The 17244-nt window shown below is 41.5% G+C and overlaps 1 protein-coding gene across 2 annotated transcripts in view; it reads left to right on the top strand.

The window, feature by feature from the left end:
- The window catches only part of ssbp4 (single stranded DNA binding protein 4), an 85777-nt gene extending 71625 nt beyond the window's left edge, over positions 1 to 14152 (top strand). The window contains exons 6-17 of one of the 2 annotated variants that reach the window (XM_075485178.1): positions 2437 to 2520; positions 5042 to 5168; positions 5303 to 5370; positions 6733 to 6797; positions 8758 to 8803; positions 8891 to 8926; positions 9063 to 9117; positions 10302 to 10372; positions 10560 to 10638; positions 11037 to 11065; positions 11160 to 11261; positions 13424 to 14152. In XM_075485178.1, coding sequence (XP_075341293.1) covers positions 2437 to 2520; positions 5042 to 5168; positions 5303 to 5370; positions 6733 to 6797; positions 8758 to 8803; positions 8891 to 8926; positions 9063 to 9117; positions 10302 to 10372; positions 10560 to 10638; positions 11037 to 11065; positions 11160 to 11261; positions 13424 to 13504 — 843 coding nt within the window. In that variant the 3' untranslated portion in view covers positions 13505 to 14152. Of the gene's footprint in view, positions 1 to 2436; positions 2521 to 5041; positions 5169 to 5302; positions 5371 to 6732; positions 6798 to 8757; positions 8804 to 8890; positions 8927 to 9062; positions 9118 to 10301; positions 10373 to 10559; positions 10639 to 11036; positions 11066 to 11159; positions 11262 to 13243 lie in introns of both variants that reach the window. The other variant, XM_075485179.1, reaches the window with a different exon arrangement.
- The last annotated feature ends 3092 nt before the right edge of the window (positions 14153 to 17244 follow it).

Raw genomic sequence — 17244 nt, 5'->3', positions numbered from 1 at the left:
ATGCTGCATTTGCTGGCTGTTTTTCTCTCATTTTGACCACCGGGGCAGAAAGAAATTCACAAAGACCAAGTTCTATTAATTTATATCAGCTCATCAAGTTAAAGCAACATGTTTGCAAATGATCACTTCCTTACAATCTGGAGTTTGGTTTCCTGCCTCCTGGTGCATGTCAGTGCCACACTATCTATTTAGCTTAATTGTCTTGTATCTTTCATAGCAGCCACTTGTGTTCCAGGTGTTGTTTTGATCACAAACGTCTAGAAAAAAACATTCTCTCAATGTTTCCTGTCAAGGGTTAGGGTTAGTCAGTAGATACCATAGATAAAACTAAATCTTGAACTTACAGGTATTCATGCTTCACACCAAACAAAGTTCAGCCTTTTTCCACAAAACTTACAGGAGAACATGAGGGATCTACATTTTACATGTGTCGCAACTGAAATAAAGCTTTTGAGGAGAAAGAAGTCCGTCATGTAGAACTAAAATTACATTGATGTGACTCGAACTGCGTCACATGACGTTTTTATTTCTGAATTCTTAAAGAGAAAATGATCATTTTCATCACATGTGTATCATGAATTATGTCTGTGCTCTCATCCACTGTACACAGTTCTGAGTTTATCAATATTTTATGATTGCTCTTTTGCTCGCTATTACAAGTCTCAATACCAAATTCCTACCAGGGTTGTCCCACTTTAGATGTTGACCCTAGAAATAGCGGCTAAATGTTTGTGAATCTCCTTCCAGCATAAAAGCAGCTTCATGAATCCTCAGTAAACATGGAATGGACTGGCCACCCCAGTACCCCTCGACTGGTATGCTTTGCTTTTGCCAAATACAACAAATGTCATCTCAAGGCACTTAGATAATAAAGTCCAATTCAAGCCAATTGGAATTCAATTCATTGTAATCATAATTATTTATAAAATAATCCAATTCATTCATATAGAGCCAATTCAAAAACAATTGAATGTTGAATTCCATTGTGATATAAATATTGCCCACCCCCATTCCTACCTTTAAAAAAAAGAATCATATGACCCTGCCTCTCACACTTCCTCAAAGCTTTGTCTTTAAAGTTTCACTTAGATTGTGAATTAACTCAATGCTGTGCAAAAGTCTCGAGCCACTCCTCATTTCTTTAAAAAAACTAAACTGGAAAAGGTGAAAATATTCATGGAAATACAGTATATGGAGCAAAAACAGGGTTTATTCATTTCTAATAAGCTTGAAAGTCAGTATTTGGTCTTTATTTTTCAACACAGTCTGAACCCTGTTAGACAGGTTTTCTTGTCATTTCTTTAAGTAGTCTTCAGGAATATTTCTCCTGGCTTCTTGAAGGACTTTCCAAAGCTCTTCTTTGGCTGTTGGCTGCCTTTTGTTCTGTTCTCTGTCAAGATGATTCCACACTGCTTTAATATTGCTGAGGTCTAGGATCTGGGGAGGATTCATCCCTCCATAAGACTGGTTGCCACTGATTTTCAGTCCAGTTGTTGAGTCATTTGCCATTCTTCAGCCTTTTCTCTTTGTTTCCCTTCCATAAGAAAGACTTCTTGACAGCCACCCTTCCATGGAGATCATTTCTGATGAGGCTTCAGTGAACGGTAGATGGATCAGCTGAAGGTCCACAAGCACCTCTCAGTCTTTTTTTCAACAGCAATGTCAGTCACATTTTAATACAAGTGTAAAATGCTGGAATACACATAGTACCAATGTGAGAAACACTTTTTTTAATTTTTTACTCACCATGTAGCTCATCTGTCACATCTGGAAAGCCTCTGGTTTATGGGAAGGATTACACCTGGTTAGAATGTGCAAGTGGCAGAACATGATATATACAGTTTGCTGGGATCAAATAGGAAAATAGTAGTTTGGTAATAAACAACCAGGTGTCTTGCAGATACCAGAGATAGTTCTAAGCTCCTGAATCTGCTCGTTTCAAACAAGAATTTCTACTCATGTCCACATATACTAGACCATCAGTGTTGGATGGTTGGATATAGATTAGCCTTTAGAGGGTTTAGAGGGACTCTACTCTGTTGCGATTGGTTGCTGCATCATTAGACATCTGATGATACTCATGTCATGAGCAGGTAAATGTGTCGGTCGTGGTCTGATTTAGTTAAACTGCTTTGGTGGCAACCTTTAGCCTAAACAAGTTTCAGAAACTTCTAAATAACAGCAAGGTGAGTCTAAACTGCTTTTTATTCTTAGTGAACTCGGTTTCACAAATTGACAAAATTCTAAATACTTCTGTTGTGTCAAGTTGACGGCAAATATTCAAGGGTGGATGTCAAAGCTGTTCTGTTCGTCGTGCCGTATTAAAAGGGGTTTATTGTAAGTTAGTTGTTGTTTTTCACTCTCAAGCAGCTTTGGGCAGCAGCTGATACATTCTTGTTGCACGCCACTGATATCTTCATATCTTGTGTTTTCCAGGGTCCTCCAGGATCTCAGCCTTCCCCTCACACACAGCCCCCTCCACACAACCCCAGCAATCCCATGATGGGACCTCATGGGCAGGTAAGACGGAAACAGTTACTTCCCTTCCATTCCCTCTCAGCTCTCTCAGCCGACACTCACTCACATAACAGCAGTGTTCAGACTGCAGACAGGACATGCCGCATCCACCGTTGTGGATTGGATGAATAATTTAGCTGTGTTGGCCCAGCTGTAAGGAGCGGAGGTGCATCTGGAGGGCCTCCCCTCTCCCTCAGCCCAGCACTCACCATCCCATAGTCCATCAATAGACCATTAATATTGCAGCACAGCCTGACACTGTTCTGCTCTTTGTGCACAAACCCACCGCAACATGGTCAAAGGAGGAGAGAGGAGAGTGTAGAGAAAGAAAACACTATGTAGTAAGTCTGTCCTCTCCCTTTACACTTATTATAATTATATAAGTCGTCCTCCACTTGCCCCAAACACACACACGCAAACACACTGACACGCTAAACATGCAGAATATAATTACCCCTGAAACGCTATCTCCTGTTGTATCTGTGTCGTCTGTGCTTATCTCTGTGTGAAGATGATCTGTACATTATTCTGCAGTTCATGCTCCACGACACACACACCTCTTATCCAGTCAGCCTTCAAATCAGCATGCTCCTACCCCTTGATACTAAAACAGTTGGATCAAGTTCAAAACTAATTCTGATCATCTGACACTGAAATATGGCTCAGTGCATGTGCGTATTTGTAGTTGCAGCAGTGTACTCTCATAGGTGATTCTGCAAACCATCTGTCTGTGATGCTTTACATTATTCACTAGTTGTGTGCTGGCTCTGCATATGTGTCCCGGCCAGCCTGTTCTTGTCCCCGCTCTGCTCGAACATACCGCATGTTTCTGAAGTCTCTGTTAGAAATCGAACTACATGATCAGAGTCCTTTTAGAGATGCTCTCTGGTAAAGCGGAGACGGTGGAGCTGCACAAAATAGGCACACCCGAGATGTTTTGTGTTAGCCTGTATAACTATTATATGCTCTCGTTGAGCTTCCCTGTGTTTTTGCTGTTTTTCTCCTGCATCTCCCAGTCTTCCCTCTGTCTTGCGTGTTTGTGTGTAACCCTCACTTATCTGTCACTTATCTACCTTTTTCCTAATGGCTTTTACCACCTGAGGTCTTACTTTCCAAGAAGTCATGACAGGCCCCTCCCTCATGGGAAACATAACATACGCAACAGCAGCACATTATTCTTCGACACAATAGCTCCCCCTGCTGGAATACAAGGTTGTAGCCCCAACAGATAGCAGGACAGATGCAGTGAGCCAGGTTCTCTTGATCCTTTCTGCCTTATTTCGCTACCTAGAAATGGAAGCAGGGCTTATGGAGACCAACAGTTAGCCGGTAATGTGAGAAAAATCTGATCTGCTTTAGACGGTGGTATTCTTGTTTCTGAACAGCAGATTTGTGCAGGTAATGAAACAGACATATCCTGAGTTAAAATGTGAATTAACATCACGATCTTAGAATGATTCCAATATTTATTTAAGAGAGATTCATTTGAAAGCCCAAAAGTTACCCAAAAGGTATAGAGAGGTATCTCATTTAAACATTTGTCCATCTTAAAACACCAAGAAAAGGGTGGGACTGGACTGGGATGGGAAGTTATTAAACTAGAATTCGAAGTTGAAATTGATGCAGAGCTGATAATGACTTCGGCAGGCTGAGACATGCACACTGTGGTGTTCATATGTGCAGTGCTCACTGTCATTACATCTCAATTTTATGTCCATGGACAACAGTGAAATGACAAAACCTCTCTATGAATTATTACTGTCAGTATAACTGTGAAGGTGAGGTTTATTTTAGCATTGGTGTTTTTATACTAATGAACCATGGAATGACAGTGCTGCCACGTGAAAAAAAGTAAATCTGTTAAAGAAATTTCTGAGTTGTTTTCGCTGTTTCACTACAGCATGTCCTGCTCTTAAAAGTACGGGTGCACAACCACGTTTTGAACCTGCAACATTGAAACAAAGCTAAATGCAAGACTTTGTCTACAACTTGATCAGAAAACACCAGATTAGTCTCCTCTGGCGACAAGTTACTAGTGTGGACAAAAGCTACACAGTCTTTTTTTTTATCTTTGTGGGCACTTTGTGAGCTTTTAGAGAAGTCCCACCTCCCATCACTGCATTCATATTCTTATTCTATTACAGATTTATTGTTTTTGCGGCACTTCTATCATTTCTTTTCAAATTAGATTGAAATATTTTTTATATTCACAACTACAGATTCTGCCTGTTTCCATGCTTCCTTCGTCTTTCCATCCAAAATGTATCCCCCCGCTACAGCCTGTACTGAAATGTAAAAAAAAACAAAACAATATAAGACATTTCTACATAATTTGGAGACACTCACATCTTGCTGAAGATTTTTGACTGTTTGAGCTGCGATGAATGAGATAATTAGATGCTTATGATTCTGATGTTTCGGTAGTTAATTTTTTTATTGAATTTACACCTACTTCATTCATTCATTCATTTAAAGAATAGAAATATGGAAAAATAATCATGTGCCGTTTCCATCCTTTTTGCAGCCTTTCATGTCTCCGCGGTACCCAGGTGGCCCAAGACCCGCCCTTCGTATGCCAAATCAGCCTCCTGGGAGCATCCCCGGGTCACAGCCCCTACTTCCAAACAGCCTGGACCCCACCAGACCTCAAGGTACAGACAAACCTTTCACCTTGTGAAGACATCTTATATTTGCTCCTGAGTATAAAGATGTTCTCCCTTATTAACAGAATAGTTGTTGAACAGAATTGTGCTGCCATCTTAATGTGCTCTGTGTACCGAAACAGGACATCCAAACATGGGAGGTCCAATGAGAATGAATCCCCCCAGAGGCATGGGAGGCATGGGCCCACAGGTAGGTTATAACAAAGGAAAGGACATGGAAGTCATACAGAACAAAACAGCGATGTTACTAGAGCAAGTTACAACATGGAGCGGTATCCCTCAGCACTATACTACCAATCCACTGTGCAACTGCTGCCTCAAAGCAACATTTGGTGCTCGAACTGTTAGTTTATGAGCAAGCCCAATGTTTGGTTGCCCTTCATTAAGGGCTTCCATAAAAACAGCTATAATGTCAAACCAGCAGCTTATAAACATTCCTCTGGGGAAGAGAAATTTTGGTTTTGCCGGCCCCATAACTTTGCCTTTAAATGTCAGAGGCGCTCTGATAATTAGCTTGGCTCTGACCAGAGCTGACCCTCCGCTAACTTCATTTCTACATGTTGAAAGCTGCTTGCGGACTCCCACCTCGAGAGACAAACAGAGGCCGAACACTCATGCTGCTATGAGCAAGTCACCACCGACACATTTTCCCAAAAAGAGAGCCAGAGTTGGCAGCATGCCCTTTATCACTCTCGTTTTAGTAAATGTGATTTATTGTAGTACATAAGAAGCTCAAAGAACAGTGTTCTTTCAAATTACCATTACCAGACAGCTGCCTCACTCCTCACCCTGCCACTGCACACTACTGCATCACCTCACACAAGGACACAAAGGCACACACTTTTCCTATGCCCTTCAGCCCCTCTCCGTGCCACCCTGGCTCGGTGACTTTGGCAGCGAGCGCTCCAGCAGCTGGTGTGGCATCTGCTCGACAAGTGTAATCATCTGCTGAACAAAACTCTTCCTCTGAGTAGAGACGCTCTGTGGCCTGCCCACCTACTCCCACACACACGTACATACAGTATAGCAGCAGCCAATCCCGCCCACTGGGCAGCCATGAAAACATACATGCAAGTACACAGAGAAGGGTATGAACACACAGCATATACTGACTACACAGAGGCATACACCCGCACACACGCAGCTGTCCATTTTCACACACAGCCCACTCCCACCAGCCCACACACACTCATGCATGAACTTAATTAAACACTCGTTAGTGGTAGACATAATCGTTGCTGACCTTCTTAAGATTCAAACCTTTAGACCAGGGATCTGAAACTCCGGTCCTCGAGGGCCGCTGTCCTGCAGGTTTTCGATGTTTTCCCTGCTCCAACTCACCTGATTCAGATCGATGTCTCATTAGCCGGTTTGTGCAGAATTTAACAATCTTTTGAAGAGATCCATTGAATCTGAATCAGGTGAGTTGGAGCAGGGAAAACATCGAAAACCTGCAGGACAGCGGCCCTCGAGGACCGGAGTTTCAGATCCCTGCTTTAGACTGAGCTGGTGTGAGACTCTGTACTGATTATGTGTCCATCTCTGTGTGCAGAACTATGGCGGTGGAATGAGGCCTCCTCCAAACTCCATGGGGCCAGGGATGCCAGGCATGAACATGTTAGTAGACTGAAGAAAAACTCTATTTATCTCTCTGTATTCTTTTTGTTTTGAAAAAAAAAATAAGGATCGCTAAAACGAAAATCCACCCTTTTTTTTCTAGATCTTGTTTGTGTAGTTTAGCAGCTGTTATTGGCTTAGAAACATTTTATTCGCCAGGTCGGTTCCTTTAAATCTGGAGATGCAGCAAAAGCCTGCATAGCAGGAACCAAAGGTCCCCTGGGTTATGTATATGTTATTTACTCATCATTCACAAACAAGTCACAGTGCTTTGCAGAGACATAAGTATCAGAAAGAAAAATCCAACAAATCCCACTTGAGCTCTCACTTTTCAACAATAATGGAAGAAGAACTACGCATCAACAGAAAGAACTCAACCGACGGGCTCAGGTTGGGGGGGTTTATAGAGGGTTGTACTTCAGTATTTTCAAGACGATAAAAACGAGATTGAGCCTATTTTTATTTTTTTTGTTGTTCTGCTTAAAAGTTAAGACCAGTCTGTGATGCTATGTTTCGTTTGGTCTGGCAGATTCCATCTGGCCCTCCTCCCGTACTGATTTTCATCCAGCTCAACATGTGTCATGCCGATCGCAGACCATTTGTCTTAAATCTGTGCGGACATGATATGGTGACTGAGAAGTGCTTAAAGGCACCTCCTCAAGCCCACCAGGATGGCTGATGTGAAACAGTCTTCTGTGTCAGTGTACATGAACTGCCCAGTATATTTTCTCAGAAAGAAGAAAGATGAACAAACAGAGATCTTTTTGTCTGCCACGTTTCAGACTTAAGAGAAAAAACAACGGAGAGACTCATTTGCTTCCGAGCATTTCTTTAGTGATTCCAGGACAGACCCGACCTGTGCTCTGAGCTAATTACCAGTTTCTCAGTTTTACTGGTTTTAAGCTGTAGGTCATTTTTTCTTTTTCTTTTATTCATCACATTGGCATGCAGAGAACTCAGAATGTTGTCAGGGTAATTTTGGTATTTAGTGCTACAACAGAGTGCCATCTGTTTAAAAAAGAAAACAAGCATCGATGCTACAGATGGCATGTCTCAGAGGTTGGAGGTATTGGGAAAATAATATCAGACCTAGAATTGACCCAATGACGCACACCATACTTTATGCGTGCAGATGAAAAGAGATGGTTGTCGATAGACACAGCACACCCTGTTTGAAATACTTGAAAACCACTTCAAAGCTTTGACATAGACGCCCTCCTGTACCTCTGCCTGTCTGTTAAAGTCTGTGATCAGTTGTTGAAGGCTGTACTCAGATCATGCAGAACCAGAATGAAGCGCATACCTGTAAAAGCAGCCACTGGTGAGACTGCAAGTGACCTTCAACAAGAAAAAATTAAGAGGAAACTGTGAGATATAATTTTCTTTTGAAATATTTAACTGAATTGAATAAAACTTTATTAAGTCCCAAAGGGGAAATGGTATTGCTGTAGTATAGATTATGAAGAAAAATTAACTAAATAAGCAAACAACAACTAAAAAGAAAATAGAAATGAGTTGACAGACTGTTGGAGAGTTTGAGGAAATGTAGAAGAAGATATGGTTTAGTTTAATTCTAATCTTAAAGTAGGGATTCTCCTGTTGGATTTTTCTTAAAAACTTTTATTGTCCATGGACAATAAAACGTTGAATAAAAGCTGAACTGGAAAAGTTGGGTAACTGCTTTATGGTGTCATTGGTTATGATAAATTAGGAATGTTTGTACCCATAGCTTTAGTGCTATGTTACCAACATGTAATATTTTATTCATTCATTCATTCATTTCTTAAGAATAATTGTCAACAACATTTTATAGATTGAGTTTATGATAAAAACCTAGCATTCAAATAATCAAAAGAGACATGTAGGCAATGAGAAGCAGCTGCTGTGATACATGAAACTGTGGTATATGACAGAAATCCTCTAATTTCTTTCTCCTTTTCTCTCTGGTTGGTTTCCCCAGGGGTCCTGGTGGAAGAGGTCCATGGCCGAACCCCAACACCAACTCAGTGAGTCATGTTCTCTCACATCTTCTTTCCAGTATGCCTGACTGTGTTTGGGATAACTGTGCCTCATGTTTTCTCTCCCCTCCGCAGATAGCTTATTCATCTTCATCTCCAGGCAACTACGTGGTAAGTGTCCTGTCATGAACTCGTGTTCGACCGCGGGCCATAAATTACCTGTCATGCTGTGATATCTAACAGGCACGCTGCCATCTAGATGCACTAAGCACTCAAAGTCTCTGCTTCTCTTGCTCTCACCCCTCAGGGCCCTCCAGGGGGAGGCGGCCCACCAGGAACTCCCATCATGCCTAGCCCCGGAGGTGAGTTATATGCTTCAGTTGGCCTTTTGATTTCGTCTTTTATCCAACTTCACTGAAGGAGGGTCTATCTAACAAACATCAAATCGGTTTTCCCACACAGAGATCCGCCTCTAATCTTTTTTTTTTTTCTTTTTTTTTCATGAAAATCTCCATTTTTCACTTAAGACGTTTGGTAAAAAAAATATTCCAGTGTTGTTCGCTGTGTGTTATCATAGTTGAGACACCTGCTTTGAAGGGAAGCAGAGGCATGTTGGTCTGCAATCAACAGACTGAATCATCTCAGCTTTGACCCATCAATAAACTGTCTCTGTGGAGGATTGGCTGAGAACAAAACACTATGAGCTGATATCCTGTAGATGCTCTGTTCCTGTTGGCCTGTGCAGAGCCTCTTTTTATTTCCCCCATTTATTATTTATATACATAACTCCATTGTGATATGTTGCGGGGCAACCTTTTCGCAGCACTGCTCACACGTACACTGGGAGGGAAAAAAAAAACATATTTCCACTGCAGTCGCCAAGAGTGTGCGCTCACACATACACACGCACAAATCTCCCACAAAGATGCACACCTCACTCTTGCTCCCCCTCTTTCAGTCACGACAACACCAGCGACATTCAGAGACACTGACGGGCGAGGCTTCCCCAGCACCTTGCACATGCTGTATCCATTTCTAACTCTTGTCTTTTGATTTGTTTTTATTTCATCTTTCTCATCTGCAACGTCCTGTCTGCAGTGTCAGAGCAAGGTCACCTCGTCCTTCTCAATATTTTCAGGAAACGCACACACACACACACACACACACACCAAGACACAGCATGTACCGGGTGTTGCCAGGGTGTCCATATCTAATTTCCTTATCAAAGGAATAAGGGATTCTGAGTTTCTTTTGTCAGACATTGCAGAGAGCAGTGAGCGGTCTGCTCGATAGACAGATTCGCTAACATTACGTACTTACATTACGCACATGTCGGCAGGTGCAACAATGTCAAGTGAAAGACAGACCTTTGCCTTCATTTTCTCCCCAGTTGTCACCATTCCCCACCATTTAATGATTTTTTTCTCCCAAAACTTGCACGCTTGTTCTGAAAACAGCCAGGGGTATCAGTGTGAAAGTTTATCTGCTGCTGTGACCAGCGTTACAGTCTTCCCATTTCAACCGTCGTACTGCTCTTGTTTCATAGATTCCACAAATTCAAGTGAAAACATCTACACAATGATGAACCCCATCGGTCCAGGTGGAAATAGACCGAATGTAAGTGCTTGTAGTCTACGTTTGACTCGCTTGAAGGTATTTTTTAATGTGTAATGTGTTACCAAGTCACGTTAGAAAATCCTGAAAAGAAACTGAGACTTTCTGTCGATGTTGTTGAGACCCCCTGAGGCAAATTTGTGAGTCTAACAATTGAACTATATTAAAGAAAATGATTGCTTTCCTTTAGTTCCCTATGGGACCGGGTCCTGATGGGCCCATGGGTGGAATGGGTGCCATGGAGCAGCATCATATGAACGGATCACTAGGTGAGTCCCATTGTTTGTAGCTGGCACTTCCTGAAAATATTCACTGAGACCTGCTGCTTTCTTTGATCTCAGGCTTGTGGAAGTAAGACTCTGCCCTCTGATGGCAGATTCAGGAAGTGTTCTCCTCCAACTTTCTATTGATCAAAGCTAAAACAGATTAGTGGGGCAGTGAGCAGGCCAATCGATCCTGTAGATGTGTGAGACAGGATCGGTGAAGCCAGTGAAATTATTGCCCATCTGTATCTGAAACAAATAGCTTAATTAAAGGCCATTACTTGTGAGGGGGCAGGTTGCTTCCACTTGAACTGGATATCCTTTTCTGGCACTGAATTAGCAGCAGAGGTGAGCTGAGATTCGGCTAATGTAAATGTTTTTTCTCATTCTGTTTCTAATCGCAGGCTCTGGTGACATGGATGGGTTGCCAAAGGTAAGACTGACTGACTATGTGTCTGTACACAGGACACATTTCTCTCTCTATGGAAGTCCATCCGTCTTATTGGTTTCTTTTATTTGTGCTGTAGAATTCTCCCAATAATATGGCAGGCATGAACAATCCTCCCGGCACTCCGCGGGATGACGGCGAGATGGCAGGCAACTTTTTAAACCCATTCCAAAGTGAAAGTGTGAGTACCATACCACAACACAGCTCAATACAACATCTGCCTTTTGTAGTTTGTTCAGTTTCGGTTTGAAAGATTCCTGAAAAAAAAAGGAATTTTAAATGGATTATTATAATTTTTTTAATCCCTCTCCCACTGCTAGGCAAAATGACGCCTATACAGCGTAGATCTCTGCAAGCAGTATGTTATCAACAGGAAGATTTCAGGGCATTGTAACTGAAGCAGTTGCATATGTTGATATAAAATTACAAATTGCTGTTACAACCTGAACGTTCACACACAAGTACTCACAACCAGAGGAAGATTGAGGCTTCCTGCCTGAGGGCAGGCTCACGAGGACATCTTTTTTTCGCCTATTGGGCTCGACCAATAGGTGAAAGAGGCTGAAGAAATACCCAACTGAACCTATACAAGTTTAACTTGAACCACAGGGGCATTTTTTTCAATGCTTCATAGTCTTCACTTGTAATTTCACGGCAAAGTGTTGTCACAGTGTTATCCATCTATGATAAATCCACATAAAATGCAGAGACCACCGAACTGAAATGCCCTCATAATGGTCCACAGGGTAATCCACCATTTCATGTGACAGCTGAGCTTCCTTACGGTCAGCCTTGGCCTGTTAAGCAATGGAATATGCAGATGAATATGGTTAGTATACTTAGCAAAATGGTCTTGTCAGGTGGCTAATGTCTGTGGTTCCTTTCAGTAAAATAGCATTCATAGCCTTTCCGTTGCAGAGACTAGCATTTTCACTTCAAAGAAGAGCATTTCCCACAGGATTACCGTCGCTACCAATAGAGCTCTATGTCAAAAATTGGACACATTCCCAAGATTTCTGCCTGTTAGAATTTTTAAGGCATCCCCAATATGGGGAAATCTGTCCAGGGTTGTATAGTACCAAAACTTTAATGTATTAAAAAGATTGCTGAGCCATAAGAAACTGAAAGATGAAAACACTTGTTATTGATTGGAAAATTTACTTTAGGATTCCTGGTTTTGGTCTGAGGCTTTTGAAATTTGTTTGTTGTTGTTTTTATTTTCATTTATTCGTTTATTTTCTCCCCGTGTATGCGTGGGTTCTCTCCGGGTACTCCGGCTTCCTCGCACCATCCAAAGACACGCATGTCAGGTTAATTGGTGACTCTAAGTTGTCCCTGGGAGTGAGTGTGAGCGTGCATGGTTGTGTGTCTCGTTTTTTTATCTCTGTGTGGCTCTGTGAGGGACCGGCGACCTGTTCAGGGTGAACCCTGCCTCTCGCCCAATGACAGCTGGGATAGGCTCCAGCCCCCCACCCGCGACCCTGAATTGGAATAAGTGGGCATAGAAAATGAATGAATGAATGAATGAATAGTAAGTCGTGTCTACTGTTGTTACCATGGCAACACTTGGTTCTAAATTTGCTAAGGGGTACGTGTTCAAAATCTTTCAGGTCTAATAGGTTAATAGGGCTGTTAGGTTGAAGTATATACTTGTAAATCTAGCTTTCACACTGATCTAAAAAGAGAATTGAGACAGAGCTGTCTAATATTTTACTCGCACCTGCCACAAAATCTCCACAGTTTTCCAATCTGGCTGAACAAATTTAGTGCTTTTTTTTTGTCGTTTTCTGTCGTATGCAAGCTCGGCCTAACTCAAACACGGAAACGCAGCATGCCCAAGCACACGCATGTACAAAAACACGCAATATGTTTTCCCTGATGCATGGAGAGAGATGAGGCGATAAACTGTGATGAACTGAAACTCTTTAACATTTTCTCCTTGGGCTGCCTGCTTGGTTTACTCGCATGTAACAAAAAAAAAAAAAAAAAAAAAGAAGGAAAGAGAGTTAACTGCTGGGTGTAATGTTTGCTGTAAACGGCTGGTGTTCTGGAAATGGCATTTGATTCAAGCAGTTGTAATTCTTTCATCTAAAACTGTAGAATAACAAATTTAATATAGTATTGGCTTATCTTTTCTCTCGTCTCTCTTCTCTCTCTTTACAGTATTCACCCAACATGACGATGAGTGTGTGATTTTTTTTTTATCTTTTATTTTACTTTTTCATCCTCCCTTTATCTCAACCTCCCTCCCCCCCATTCACCCCGGTGCGTCTTGCATTACCCTCTTCCTTCCCTCGCTCCTCCTCCTCCTCCTCTCTGTGGATGGTGTGTCGTGCCACACAGCCCCTGGGGATCCCCCTGGAAAGCAGGACTCCCCTCAAGGCCCCGCATCCCAACGCCTGTAAAATGGGTGTAAGAGCTTAAGAGGGCCTCCAGCAGCAGCAGGAAGGATCTCCTCTCCTCTTCTCCTCGCCTGCGGGGGCTCCATCGAGAGGGCCCGAGAACAGTGAGAGCCTGAACCTGCCCAGAGCCTGACTTTCCCAAAACCGGCACGTACCCTGGTGGGTGGAATCCAGGTGCAATCAAGATTTCCCTCTTCATTCAGCTCTGCCCCACCACGACCCCACCATTGTATCAAGCTGATCATACATTACGAGGATACGCAGCTGTTGACTCAGACGGGGAGAGAACACCCTCATTCAGAAACTCTTATCCTGTGGCAGGATTGATTTTTTTTCTTTTTTTTTCTTCAAAAAAATATGAACTGATATGTGTTATTGTCGGGCAAGAGTGGTTTTCATTAATTAAATGTTTGTATTTTTGGTTGTTGATGATAATATCATTGTTCTAATTTTCATAATTGATATTATTCTACTAATGTAGTTATGATTTTCCTGTAATGGGCACATTTTATCTCAGCAGCAGCATCAACAATGACAGAATAAGCACACACTCGAGAAATGCACAATGATTTTCTGTTTACATGATCTGAACTTATTTGTTATTTGTGTTTGTTTTTGTCGCGGTTAGTCTCACTTCACATACCTCTCCATAAAACTTCCTCCCAACTCATAGTTTGTGTCTTTGCCTCCTAAATGTTTTCAAAGGAAGTGTAATCAGGATAATCGACTGTCCTCCTGTGCTGAAGTGATTTGTGCTGAGGTGTTAGTATCTCAGATTGAACTAGCCATGCAGTAAAAGTAGAGGGTTGTTCCCAGCATTGCTTGTCTTGTGGTACAAAGTGTCTGTTGATGCACATGGATGATCGGATGTTTAGCTATCGCGTCTTAATAAGCAAACCCTCTCACGGCTGTCTTTTACTGCGAGAAAAATGGCTCTGGTGACATCCTAAGCTGACTTTCAGGACAGAAGCTTTTTCTGATTCAGTAACTTACAGAAACTGAGTATATTTTGTGGGTCCTCTTGTCTCTTATACAGATTTATTTTTGTCTGTAAATACAGCATATTTAGCTTGTATTGTTCTTGTTTTATTATTTGTTATTTACAAGTTGTCTGTGAATCCTGAAATGTGGTTCCTTACCCTTCATGACTCCAAGTGCAACCGCTTTTCCTCCCGGGATCCATTCTGGTCTCTGGCCATTGTCTCCTTTGGGGCTGGGAGCGCTTGTGGGACCTCATGACGCAGTCGCAAAGCCGCTCTTGCTCTGAGTTAGAGTTTAACTCTTTGATCCACTTTCAGACAGAGCGGACTGAATTACTGTCGCTGTGGAGTTCATGTCAGCCGGTTCCCTCGGAGAGTCCCTAACGCATGGGTTACTGAACTCAGGGGTGCGGGTGATGGGAGCAGAGTGATGCACCTTGGGGTTCACAGACCATGCAGCAACATTGGTCGAAGAAAGGGGAATGATAATAGGAAGCTTTTGGAACGGATACATTTCTATACTGTGGATTGTTTTCTGCAGATTGTTTTTGTCTCAAATGTATTCAGCTGAAATTAAAGCCCGTAGAATCTGCACACAAAGAAAAGCGCAGTTACATGTAACACTATTTAATTTGTTTCTTTCTGTATGTTCTGTACCCTTGGCCTTATCAGCACTCACTGTCGCTCTTTCAAAGGGATAAACCATCCCACATGGCACCACATTGCAGCACTCACATCACGTCACATTTGTGTGCAAACAAGCGATAACTAAACAACCGTTGTAGCCTCTCTGGGTGATGGCAATGCACCTGTCAGTTTCCTGATATCAATGTGAACAGATTGCACCCAGACGTCAACAGGGATATCTCCAGGATTTGGCTCTCAGTGGCCTTGGGATCACTTTCTCCAGTGTTTTTTCGGTGTAGTGACACACACCTCCCCTCTTTCCTCCTGTCCCACCCCTAACCCCGCCCCCCAACACACAAACACACACCCTTTCATTTCCTTTCTTTTTTGTAAATACTGTATAATGCATTTTGATATCATTGACATGTTTTGATATGTCAGTCACTACCAATGAATACAGCTGAAAGTAAATTATAAATAAGACTGTCCATGTTTTTCATAGAGAAAGGATGTGCTAACCATTTGGCTCGTGTGGCTAAATTTGTAGAATACAGTAATGTGGCTAAATGTATAGATTACTGTAACACTGAATGCAGATTGTATGCTAGAGACAGGCGGAGGGGAGGATGTGACGGTGAGAGGACAGGACAGAGAGAGAAGCAGACAAGTCGTGGCGTCCTTGCTCTGCCCTTGACTCCTTTGATGACAGTCATGACGTTTCTGTTGGTTTTGAAAATAGAATTTAAATAAAGAAAAATCGTGTGAATACGTTTTTCCAAAGGGCATCTTCTCACGAAAAACACGTGACCTCACATTACTGTTTTTAATATGAAGGATTTTTATCAATTTAAGAAAACTTTTAAAATGGAAAAAATACGTGACTAAACCTCATTTTAAATTAAGTATAGATCAAAAAGTAATACTTATGGGGAAAAACTGTGTCCTTTGCTATTCACTCCTGTAATAGCGTTGTATAGTTTGAAGCGCTCTCACTGATCCTCTCTCAGTCCTCTGTGTATATTGATTGTTGGCCATCTCTGTACTTCTATTGTGATGTATAATACTGTACCATTAGAAAGATTGGCTGGTCGGGTGGGGTGGTATTATTGACTTGGGGAGGGTTGGGGATTCAAGGGAGGGGGATATAAATGATTCTCCTGTACCATTCATGGTCCTCTCTGATGACACGGCAGTATTCAATATGAAGCAGTCTGTCTCTTGGGTTTGCTTTGTATTTCATGGTAGGATAGTTGAGAATCTTGTCTTAGGGACTTTAGGTGTCTTGTGTAGGTAATAAAGATGTTCTTTGTATGTTTCTTTACATTGTAAAGTTTCTTTTAGACTGAAAGAAAAACAGATAATTTGCTTATCAAAAAAGAAACAATGCATCAACAATAAATGTCATTTGATTTTTCCCTGTTGTTTGAATCTCTTTAATGTTATAACCCTTATCTCAATGTTATAACCCTTATTTCAAGCCGCACACCTAGAGATACTGTATTCACTTCAGGAACTGATGTTCATTGAACCATGTTAAACTTTGAAAAACACATTTCCCACAGTATCTTTATGTGTTTTGGCAAAGACACATAGTGGCAGGACAATGGTTATTTTTAACATAAGTTTTATATATAGTTTGAATTTTGAGCTGCCTAAGCTTTGAATATAAGTGGTGTACATATATAAATGAAAATAAACATGTTTTTATTCAGCATTGGTACAATTTTTGATTAATTTTAATTAATTCCCCAAACAGAATAAGGAAAAAAAGAATCCACACAAACAAGGTTTGGTTGGAGGCACCCAAAGCATATATCCAATAGTGAATTTACTTATTTAAGAGTTTAAGGGTCATACTATCTGAAATCAGTTTTAACAGCCGTGGTTTACAGTTTGAATTAATAAATAAAGGCTTTCTGCTCAGTTAAATATTATCGAATATACTTATTATTCTGGTAATGGTTTTACTTTAACTGCTTTCCATTAAGGAAAATACATATTTTCATGTATTGAGGCATTAAAACCGCTGCCCTCTGAATGACTCCAACGTAAAACATAAATAATCACGTAAACGCACACGACGTGCATGAGCTCAAGGTTAACTGCCTGTTGAGTTAGTACATACGAAGTACGTTTGACGTTGTTTACGCATCGT

Source organism: Odontesthes bonariensis, chromosome 15 (genome assembly GCF_027942865.1).
Source record: "Odontesthes bonariensis isolate fOdoBon6 chromosome 15, fOdoBon6.hap1, whole genome shotgun sequence".
NCBI classification, from domain to species: Eukaryota; Metazoa; Chordata; class Actinopteri; order Atheriniformes; family Atherinopsidae; genus Odontesthes; species Odontesthes bonariensis.
The sequence above is the reverse complement of the archived record's forward strand: the minus strand, read 5'-3'. Positions and strand labels throughout refer to the sequence as shown.